Source organism: Muntiacus reevesi, chromosome X, assembly GCF_963930625.1.
Source record: "Muntiacus reevesi chromosome X, mMunRee1.1, whole genome shotgun sequence".
NCBI lineage: Eukaryota > Metazoa > Chordata > Mammalia > Artiodactyla > Cervidae > Muntiacus > Muntiacus reevesi.
In genome coordinates this window covers 148,614,100-148,626,138 of record NC_089271.1, presented here as the reverse complement: position 1 = coordinate 148,626,138, position 12,039 = coordinate 148,614,100, and the positions used below count along the sequence as shown (strand labels likewise).

The following is a 12,039-nucleotide window of genomic DNA, read 5'->3' as shown; positions in this document are numbered from 1 at the left end:
TGCTCAGAGCCAACAGGAGAACCTTCTTTCCCCGGCCTCCCCCCAGACCCCACTCCACTGCAACCCCAGCACAGCCAGCCTCTCCCACCAGGGCCACCGCATGCGCTGTCACAGTGGGCGACTGCTCCCTCTGCCTGCAATCCCCGACTCCATCTGTACCCACAACATTCCCCCTCCACTCCAGCCAGACCCCCGATCCCCACCTCTCCGGAGAGGCATCCCACCACCACCTCCCAGGCCAAGTGACTGAAGCACGCACACGTATGTCTTGAAACACTTTGATTGATTCAACATGACTGGGCCCGAGGCACCGGACTGTGCAGTCGGTCAGTGAGCAGGCCTGGCACCCGAGGGCCGGGGGGAGGCCCGTCTGGGGGCTGGGTACCCGGGTGTGGTTGAGCAGCTAGTGCTGGGCTGGGGCCACCAGGGAGATGGTTTTCATCCCTAAAAAGCCACTGAGCAGAGCATTGTGGTGGACCGCCATGCCCACCAGCTCTGGGGTGATGCACCTCTGACCGCTGTTCTGGGCCTTGTTGCCTGCCAGCTCCAGGACCTTGGCAGTCAGGTGCTGCGTGATGGCTGCTAGGAGGATGGGTGCGGAAGAGCTCAGGCACTGGGCCTAGTGGCCTTCCCGCAGGAGGCGCTCCATGTGGCTCATGGAGAAAGACAGCTCGTGGAAGGCGGTGCGGCGACCAGACGACCTTCGACGGCCCCTTTTCCTTGGCATGCTGACCGTTGAGCCCGCTGGCTCTGAGGCCTCGCTTTGCGGTGCAGTGGGATAAGGTGCGGTGGGATGAGATGCGGTGAGATGAGATGCAGTGGAGTGAGATGCGGCGGGATGAGTCAGCTGGTCCCATCCTCTCAAGGCAACCGGTACTCTCAGACCTCGACTCCGTATCCTAGCAACCACGGGCCGGCCCCTCATTGGTCGGGGCGCACAGTCTGTGACAGGTAGACTCCCTGAGGTCGAAGATTTCCCATGCCCCCACCCCCACAGGCCTGGGCCTGCAAAGACATGGCGCTGGCAGGATGCTGCTCACCCTGGCCATTGGACCCTCCCTTTGTCAGAACGCTCCCTTCCCACGGGAGGAGACCTTTGTACAGAGAAGGCAGCAGACCACCCAGTGGCACCAAGTGTACACTGGCGGTGCTGGGCAACCATCACCACCGTGTCTAGAACGTTGGCACCACCACAAAGAGAAACCCCTGTACCGGCCAGGCACTCACTCCCCACTGCCCCTTCCTGCAGTTTCCCCCACCGCACCCCCGTAGTCCTCAGGCAAGCACTCATCAGGTTCCTGTCACAGCCCTTGGCCTGTTCTGTCGACTTCCTAGAGGTGGAGGCATACAATAAATAGGTGGCCTTCTGTGTCTGGCTGCTGTCACTGAGCATAGGGCCCATGCCCGTGGTGGCACAAATCAGCACTTCTTTCCTTTTCCTGGCTGAATAGTATTCCACTGTATGGCTAGACCACACATATTTTGTATCTGCTCAGCAGTGGATGGACATTTGGGTGACTTCTCTCTTGTGCCTACTGTGGTGGACATTTCTGTATGGGTTCTTTTTGAATGCCTGTTTTCAACTCTTTGGGATTTATATACATGAATAAATTTATGAGTTTATTTCCAGATTCTTTATTCCACTGAGCTGTGTTCTATCCTTATGCCAATACCACACTGTTTTAATAACTGTAACTTTAATAACTGTAGCTTTGAGTAAGTTTTGAAATCTGGAACTGAGTCCTCCAAATTTTTTCTTCTTTCTAAGATTATTTTGGCTATTCAGGGTCCCTTGAAATTCCATATCTATTTAGGGTTGGCTTTTACATTCCTGTAAAATGGAGCATTGTGAGTTCCATAGGCATTGCATTAAATATCTAGATAGTTTGTCTTCCTAAGATGGTTCCTAATCAAGACATAAGAATTGAGTTTAAAATGAAGCTGATCTATTTATCAAAAATAATGCTGTGCCCAGAGATTGACATAGAGTAAAGTAAGTCAGATAGAGAAAGACAAATATCACACGATATTGCTTATATGTGGAATTTAAAGAAAAGGTGCACATGAACTTTTTAAAAAACAAATAGTCACAAGTGTAGAAAACAAACTTATGGTTACAAAGTTGGAAAGGAGGGGTGGATAAATTAGGAGTTTGATGAACATTTTATAGGACCCCAGAGTAGACTACTTCACCTGCATAGACCTAATCTCCCTTAATCCACTCTTCTTCCTATAATTTTTCTCCTTCATCTTTTGTATTCTAACACCTGTCTAGCCAGTATGGTTTTGAGTGTTGGGTGCTGTTGAAAAGTGAAAGTGTTAGTCATTCAGCCATGTCTGACTGTTTGTGACTCCATGGCCTGGGACCGACCAGGTTCCTCCTTCCATGGAATTCTCCAGGCAAGAATACTGGAGAGGGTTGCCATTCTTTTCTCCAGTGGATCTTACTAACCCTGGGATCAAACCCAAGTCTCCTGGATCATAGGCAGATTCTATACCATTTGAGCCACCAGAGGACTGTTGAGAAATGCACAAATTTAGAAGAAAAAAACTTGATTGGGAGTAATTGCTTCTTATTCTTTCTTCATTTTACAGGTGTTCTTTGGCAATGTGGATTCATCTGGAGTAAAACACAATATTTTTAACCCTCCAATTATTGCTAGATATATCCGTTTGCACCCAACGCATTACAGCATCCGCAGCACTCTTCGCATGGAGTTGATGGGCTGTGATTTAAACAGTAAGTTTCAAGTCATCCCATTTACTTCCCACTCCCAACCATGGGTAGTATGACTAGCCATACTAGTTTTCCTGTGATGGGGAGGGGGGTGTTTCCCAGGACACAGAAGTCTCAATGCTAAAACCAGTACAGTCCTGGGCAAACTCATCATTTGCTCATCCTAACCATGGAATTCCCCAGGGCCACCCATCTCCTACACTACTATTAACAAGGCAAATCAAACCCAACAGAGCTTAGCAGAGCTGACCAGAAAATCCAGGGCATGTTAACAATAACATGCAAAAGTTAATGCCTGGAAAATGATGTCATGATGACAACTAGAATGTCAGTGAACCTTGGCTGCAACCTGTTCTTGTGATGACACTCTTGTTCCATTTCTTCAAGGTTGCAACATGCCACTGGGAATGGAGAATAAAGCAATATTAGATACACAGATTAGTGCCTCATCCCACTTAAGCAACATGTTTGCCACCTGGTCTCCTTCACAAGCCCGACTTAACCTTCAAGGGAGGACAAATGCCTGGAGACCCCAGGTAAGAGGGAACAAATTTACCATTTAACTGATACAGAGTAAGTAGCAGTGGTTGGGAAAGAATAGGGAAAGCTCTGAACTGTTTCTTCAGCTACTTCCATCATCTGGTTGTTCCCACAAAGAGTGTCAAGTAAAGTTGACTATGCACAGAAAATCCCACAGATATTTAGTGGATGTGCCATGTGCATTCACAGAACATTCATTGGGGGAAATGATCCCTAATTAGGGATCATTTCCTCCTGGAAACAAAGTATCTGTATGCAGTACTGGGCTAATTTGTCAGTCTGTATATTGCTCATACATTCATTCAGTGAACATTAACTGGGTAGCTATTAAGTGGGTAACCCCAGTTGCTTGCTTTGAGTCTAACATGGGGGACTGGCAAACAGATAATTAATATGCAGAGTGATAAGTGCTGAGTTATGATTAAAAAGGCATTTGGTGATTTCTGGGAGCAAATAGGGATCAACAAGACACTACTCTAACTTCCCCAGGTGAATAATCCAAAAGAGTGGCTACAAGTGGACTTCCAGAAGACAATGAGAGTTACAGGAATAACCACCCAAGGGGTGAAATCTATGCTTACCAGCATGTATGTGAAGGAGTTCTTCATATCCAGTAGTCAAGAGGGCCATAACTGGACTCCATTTCTTCAGAATGGCAAAGTGAAGGTATGCTGATCTCATAGGCACAAAACTTCTCTTAGCACTTGACATCTAGGACACTATGAAAGGCAGAGTAGAGCCAAAAGTTGATTTTCCTCAGGAATATTGATGTCATTCAAGATGGTGGCAAGCATCAGAGGGGTGAAGAAAAATAAGAGTTTATTCATGGAATGCTTAATGATCAGTATCAGCAACAGCAGCGCAACTTAGATTCAGAAAGAATTGACCATGGCATGACCTTTACCAATCTCCTAGTGTAGTCTCTTGCCACTTGATCCTTTACTCTCTAAGCCCCACTCATACGAAGAAACCCTCAGGTCTCTAAAAACACCGTGTTCTTTCTCACACTACACTTGTATACGTACTGTTTCTTCTTCCTAGGACATTTTTTTAGATACTTCCTATTGACCCTTTCACCTGGCTCATTTTTTCAAGCCTCAGATAGACATGGTCTCCTCCAAGAAGAATTTCTTGTTCCCTCAAGGCTGAATTAAACACTTACGCTTCTGGCAGTTTAGTGGACTAAAGTATTGATAGTATATGTTCTAGAGGATATTCCCATTTTAAAAAGGGTGTATCTTTGATACATGTTAAAACATGGATGAACCTTGATAACATGCTAAATGAAATACAGCATATATAAAATGACAAATATTATATAATTCCACTTATATGAGTATGTTAGTAAGTATTCTCCAGAGAAATAGAACCAATTGACTCACATGATTATGGAGACTGACAAGATCTGCAGGTTGAGTCAGCCAGCTGGAGACCCAGGAGAGCTGACTGATCAAATTTCTTTGCAACCTATGGACTATAGCCCTCCAGGCTCCTCCGTCCATGGGATTCTCAGGCAAGAATACTGGAGTGGGTTGCCATTTCCTTCTCCAGGGGATCCTGCCAACCCAAGAATCAAACCCACATGTCTTGCATCTCCTGCATTGGCAGGTGGGTTCCTTACCACTGAGCCACCTAGGAAGCCCCAGTAAAATTGGATAACCACATGCAAAAGAATGAAGATACCACACACACACTATATACAAAATTTAATTCAAAACAGATCATCACAATGTGGTAAGATTAGATGTCAACTAGAGGGGAAAAAAACTATTAAAATACAAACATAGAGAGTATAAACAACACACTTCTGAATAACCAACAGATCATAGAAGAAATCAAAAAGGAATTCAAAATATGCATAGAAACAATTGAAAATGAAAGCAAGACAGCCCAAAAACCTATGGGATTCAGTAAAAGCAGTGCAAAGATGGAAGTTCATAGTAATACAAGCCTAACTCAAGAAACAATACAAACATAAAATAAAAAAACTAACTTTACACCTAAATCAACTGGAAAAAGAAGAAAAGAAAAACTGCAAAGTTAGTAGAAGGAAAGAAATCATAAAAATCAGAGCAGAAATGAAGGTGACTATAGCAAAAATCAACAAAATGAAAATCTGGTTCTTTGAGAAAATAAATAAAATAGACAAACCATTAGCCAGACTCTTCAAGGAAAAAAGGGAGAAGGATCAAATCAATAAAATTGGAAATGAAAATGGAGAAATCACAACAGACAACACAGAAATACAAAAAATCACAAGAGACTACTATGAGCAATTATATGCCAATAAAATGGACAACTTGGAAGAAATGGACAAATTCTTAGAAAAGTATAACTTTCCAAAACTGAACCAGGAAGAAATAGAAAATCTGAACACACCAATTACAAGCACAGACATCGAAACTGCACTCAAAAATCTTCCAACAAACAAAAGCCCAGGACTAGATGGCTTCACTGGTGAATTCTACCACAAGTTTAGAAAAGAGCTAACACCTATCCTACTCAAACTCTTCCAGAAAGTTGCAGAGGAAGGTAAACTCCTAAACTCCTTCTATGAGGCCACCATCATCCTAATACCAAAACCAGACAAAGATGCCACAAAAAAAATAAAACTACAGGCCAATATCACTGATGAACATAGATTCAAAATTCCTCAACAAAATTCTAGCAAAGAGAATACAACAACATATTAAAAAGATCATACGTCATGACCAAGTGGGCTTTAACCCAGGCATGCAAGGATTCTTCAATATTCACAAATCAATCAATGTGATACACCATATTAACAAATTGAAAGGTAAAAATATGATTATCTCAATAGATGCAGAGAAAGCCTTTGACAAAATTCAACACCCATTTAGGATAAAAACTCTCCAGAAAGTAGGCATAAAAGGAACATACCTCAACATACTAAAAGCTATTTATGACAAACCCACAGCAAACATTATCCTCAATGGCAAAAAAACTGAAAGCATTTCCCCTAAAGTCAGGAACAAGACAAGGGTGCCCACTCTCACCTCTGCTATTCAACATAATTTTGGAAGTTTTGGCCATAGCAATCAGAGAAGAAAGAGAACTAAAAGGAATACAGATTGGAAAAGAAGTAAAACTCTCACTGACTGCAGATGACATGATCCTCTACATAAAAAACCATAAAGACACCACCAGAAAATTCTAGAGCTAATCAATGAATATAGTAAAGTTGCAGGATATAAAATTAATACACAGAAATCTCTTGCATTCCTACACACTAACAATGAGAAAACAGAAAGAGAAATTAAGGACCAATTCCATTCACCATTGCAAAGAAAAAAATAAAATATTTAGGAATAAATTTACCTAAAGAAACAAAAGACATATATAGAAAACTATAAAACACTGATTAAAGAAATCAAAGATGACATACATAGATGGAGAAATATACCATGTTTGTGGAATGGAAGACTCAATATGGTGAAAATGAGTATATTACCCAAAGCAATCTATAGATACAACACAATCCTTATTGAACTACCAATGGTATTTTCCACAGAACTAGAACAAATGATTTCACAATTTGTATGGAAACACATAAAACCTCAAATAGCCAAAGCAATCTTGAAAAAGAAGAATGGAACTGGAGGAATCAACCTACCTGACTTCAGGCTCTACTACAAAGCTACAGTCACCAAGACAGTATGGTATTGGCACAAAGACCAAAATATAGATCAATGGAACAAAGTAGAAAACTCAGAAATAAATCCACACACCTTATCTTCGACAAAGGAGGCAATAATACACAATGGAGAAAAGACAATCCATTTACTGGTCAACCACCTGTAAAGGAATGAAACTACAACACTTTCTAACACCGTACACAAAAATAAACTCAAAATGGATTAAAGATTTAAAGACCAGAAACTATAAAACTCTTAGAGGAAAACATAGGCAGAACACTCTCTGACATAAATCACAGCAAGATCCTCTATGATCCACATCGCAGAGTAATGAAAATAAAAGCAAAAATAAACAAATGGGACCTAATTAAACTTAAAAGCTTTTGCACAGCAAAGGAAGCTATAAGCAAGGTGAAAAGACAGCCCTCAGATTGGGAGAAAATAATAACAAATGAGGAAACAGACAAAGGATTAATCTCAAAAATATACAAGCAACTCCTGAAGCTCAATTCCAGAAAAATAAACGACCCAATCAAAAAATGGGCCAAAGAACTAAACAGACATTTCTCCAAAGAAGACATACAGATGGCTAACAAACACATGAAAAGATGCTCAACATCACTCATCATCAGAGAAATGCAAATCAAAACCACAATGAGGTACCATTACACGCCAGTCAGGATGGCTGCTATCCAAAAGTCTACAAGCAATAAATGCTGGAGAGGGTGTGGAGAAAAGGGAACCCTCTTGCACTGTTGGTGGGAATGCAAACTAGTACAGCCACTATGGAAAACAGTGTGGAGATTTCTTAAAAAACTGAAAATAGAACTGCCATATGACCCAGCAATACCACTTCTAGGCATACACACTGAGGAATCCAGATCTGAAAGAGACACGTGCACCCCAATGTTCATTGCAGCACTGTTTATAATAGCCAGGACATGGAAGCAACCCAGATGCCCATCAGCAGATGAATGGATAAGGAAGCTGTGGTACATATACACCATGGAATATTACTCAGCTGTTAAAAAGAATTCATTTGAATCAGTTCTAATGAGATGGATGAAACTGGAGCCCATTATACAGAGTGAAGTAAGCCAGAAAGATAAAGATCATTACAGTATACTAACACATATATACGGAATTTAGATAGATGGTGGCGATAACCCTATATGCAAAACAGAAAAAGAGACACAGAAGTACAGAACAGACTTTTGAACTCTGGGGGAGAACGTGAGGGTGGGATGTTTTGAAAGAACAGCATGTATATTATCTATGGTGAAACGGACCACCAGCCCAGGTGGGATACATGAGTCAGGTGCTCGGGCCTGGTGCACTGGGAGGACCCTGAGGAGTCGGGTGGGGAGGGAGGTGGGAGGGGGGATCGGGATGGGGAATACGTGTAACTATATGGCTGATTCATGTCAATGTATGACAAAACCCACTGAAATGTTGTAAAGTGATTGGCCTCCAACTAATAAAATAATATTTAAAAAAAAACAAAAAAAAACAAAACAAAACAAACAAACAAAAAAAGAATGGGAGAAAATAATAGCAAAGGAAATAACTGACAAAGAATTAATCTCAAAAATATACAAGCAGCTCATGCAGCTCAATACCAGAAAAATAAACAACCCAATCAAAAAGTGGGCCAAAGAACTAAACAAACATTTCTCTAAAGAAGACATACAGATGGCTAACAAACACATGAAAAGGTGCTCAACATCACTCATTATCAGAGAAATGCAAATCAAAACCACAATGAGGTACCATCTCACGCTGGTCAGAATGGCTGCTATCAAAAAGTCTACAAACAATAAATGCTGGAGATGGTGTGGAGAAAAGGGAACCCTCCTACACTGTTGGTGGGAATGCAAACTAGTACAGCCACTATGGAGAACAGTGTGGAGATTCCTTAAAAAAAAAAAAAAACTGGAGATAGAACTGCCATATGACCCAGCAATCCCACTGCTGGGTATACACACCTACAAAACCAGAATTGAAAGAGACACATGTAACCCAATGTTCATTGCAGCAATGTTTACAATAGCCAGGACATGGAAGCAACCTAGATGTACATCAGCAGATGAATGGATAAGAAAACTGTGGTACATATACATAATGGACTATTACTCTGCTTTTAAAAAGAATGAATTTGAGTCAGTTCTAATGAGATCGATGAAACTGGAGCCTATTATACAGAGTGAAGTAAGTCAGAAAGAGAAACACCAGTACAGTGTATTAACGCCTATAAATGAAATTTAGAAAGACAGTAACAACAACCCTGTATCAGTTCACTTCAGTTCAATTGCTCAGTTGTGTCTGACTCTTTGCAACCCTATGGACCACAGCACACCAGGCCTCCCTGTACATCACCAACTCCCAGAGTTTACTCAAACTCATGTCCATTGAGTTGGTGATGCCATCCAACCATCCCATCCTCTGTCATCCGCTTCTCCTGCCTTCAATCTTTCCCAGCATCAGGGTCTTTTCAAGTGAGTCAGCTCTTTGCATCAGGTGGCCAAAGGATTGTAGTTTCAGCTTCAGCATCAGTCCTTCCAATGAACTTCAGGACTGATCTCCTCTAGGAGGGACTGGTTGGATCTCCTACAGCCCATGGGGTGGCCAAAGAGTCGGATACGGCTGAGTGACTGAACAACAACAGCAAATATTATTATTATTACATTATTCAGCTTACCTGGCCAATCAGGCAGTAATCAGCAGAGTGGGGTAATACCAGTGTTTACTCCTATAACCTGAGTGGGAGAACATGTGTCTGTCTTTAATAAGCACTGCCAATAATGGCAGTGTAAGACAATCAAGATAAATATCCTCTGTCCTTCGGGAAGAATAAATAACTATTTTGGAAGTCCTAAGCACTGCAATAAGGTAAGAAAAAGAAATAAAATGTATTAGAATTGGGTAAAAACTCTCAGAATATGTGGAAGATTTGATGGCACATGTAGAAAATCCCAAAGAATCATATCTATTTAACCTTATTAATAAAATAAGTCTGCAATCTAGCTGAAAACAAAATCAATAACAATTTTTTATTTTATTTCTACATGTCAGAAAAAATAGAAATATGATTTAAAATAGCATTTGAAAATTTCAAATACTGAATTACATTCTCATCAGATAATGAAAGCTGCCTAAGTCTCTCCATACAGCTTTCAAAAACCATGTTTTTCTATCTGTCTGTCAGTCAGTCAGTTCAGTCATATCCGACTCTTTGCAACCCCATGGACTGCAGCATGCCAGGCCTCCCTGTCCATCACCAACTCCCAGAGTTTATTCAAATTCATGTCCATTGAGTAGGTGATGCCATCCAACCATCTCATCCTCTGTCGTCCCCTTCTCCTCCTGCCTTCAATCTTTCCCAAGTATATCTGTCTGTAGCTATATAGTAAATATATAAATATATATTTAAATATTGTAAATAAAACCACTCATAACTCACAGAATAACTAGAAGACAAAGTTTCAATTTACCAAAATTAAGTGGAAAATAAACATGCAAAACTAGCTCTGCAGAGGAAAGTCCAGGAGAGACTGTGAAAGAACACAGAGAAAATCACTTCTAAAAAGACAAAGTCTGACCCTGAGTGATGAAATACTAATATTTGAGCTCTCCTGTGTCATAGCATTGGCTTCTGGAGAACTGAATGGAAAAAGATGGAAAATATGTGGGTCTAGAGGTGGCATTGTTTCTGGTGAAGGATGATAGATCTCTTGAAGACTTGGTGATTAACAAAAAAGAAGTCAAATGGTGGAAATAAAGTTTTCTGGAAAAGCAAAAACCATCACAAGACATATCTTCTTGCCCCATCTATTAAAAAAATTACACTTTTCTCTATCAACAATAGAGGTTGCTCACAGACTAAGAAACCTATGCAGCCACCCAAACCTCTTATATATCTGCCACATAAAATCACTGTATTGCTGGTGATAAGTGAACAGAAATAGCAGATGAGGTAAAAGGCATTATCCTTGATTTTTCACTTCCTCCTTCTTTGACAACTTCACTGACTTTGGGATTGGCAATAGGACTCGTTTTGACCAATGTAATGTAAATGCACATGATATACACCACTTTCGGACAGAATCTTTCAATGTGATCATGTATTTAGCTCACTCTCTTGTGACTCTGCTCTCTGCCATGAGATTAAAAGGTCCAACCTGAGAAGACACAGTTTATGTGAGCCTTGGCCTGGAGCAGAGCCTCAGCTAACCCAGAAGAGTCTTGGTTTCCAAATAGCATGTCCTAGTAAAAGGAAGCTTGACTCCTCAGAGATGCCAAGACTGGATCCAGGAAAATTCCAGGTGATGCTGGAACATCTTCAGTCCGTCAGTTCAGTTGCTCAGTAGTGTCTGACTCTTTGCGACCCCATGGACTGCAGCACGCCAGGCCCCCTGCCCATCATCAACTCCTGGAACTTGCTCAAACTCAGGTCCATCTAGTTGGAGATGCCATCCTCTGTCATCCCCTTCTCCTCCTGCCTTCAGTCTTTCCCAGCATCATGGTCTTTTCCAATGAGTCAGTTCTTCCCATCAGGTGGCCAAAGTTTTGGAGTTTCAACTTCAGCATAAGTCCTTCCAGTGAATATTCAGAACTGATTTCCTTTAGGATTGACTGGTTGGATCTCCTTGCAGTCCAAGGGACTCTCAAGAATCTTCTGTAACACCACAGTTCAAAAGCATCAATTCTTTGGTGCTCAGCTTTCTTTATAGTCCAACTCACACCGCCATACATGACTATTGGAAAAACCATAGCTTTGACTAGACGGACTTTGTCGGCAAAGTAATGTCTGCTTTTTCATATGCTGTCTAGGTTGGTCATAGTTTTTCTTCCAAGGAGCAAGTGTCTTTTAATTTCATGGGTGCAGTCACCATCTGCAGTGATCTTGGAGCCCCCCAAAAATAAAGTCTATCACTGTTTCCATTGTTTCCCCATCTATTTGCCATAAAGTGATGGGACCGGATGCCATGATCTTCATTTCTGAATGTTGCGTTTTAAGCCAACTTTTTCACTCTCCTGTTTCACTTTCACTAAGAAGCTCTTTAGTTCCTCTTCACTTTCTGCCATAAGGGTGGTGTCATCTGCATA

At 41.4% G+C, this 12,039-nt stretch overlaps 2 protein-coding genes across 4 annotated transcripts in view; one reads left to right on the top strand and one right to left on the bottom strand.

Moving 5' to 3' along the window:
• The window catches only part of F8 (coagulation factor VIII), a 144,642-nt gene that overhangs the window by 124,869 nt on the left and 7,734 nt on the right, over positions 1-12,039 (top strand). For 2 of the 3 annotated variants that reach the window (XM_065914953.1, XM_065914955.1), the window contains 3 exons: positions 2,596-2,740; positions 3,125-3,273; positions 3,767-3,943. In XM_065914953.1, coding sequence (XP_065771025.1) covers positions 2,596-2,740; positions 3,125-3,273; positions 3,767-3,943 — 471 coding nt within the window. The remainder of the gene's footprint in view (positions 1-2,595; positions 2,741-3,124; positions 3,274-3,766; positions 3,944-12,039) is intronic. The other variant, XM_065914954.1, reaches the window with a different exon arrangement.
• Positions 404-727, bottom strand: H2AB1 (H2A.B variant histone 1). Its single transcript, XM_065916932.1, is given in 1 exon segment — positions 404-727. A coding segment is annotated over 1 exon segment (324 nt).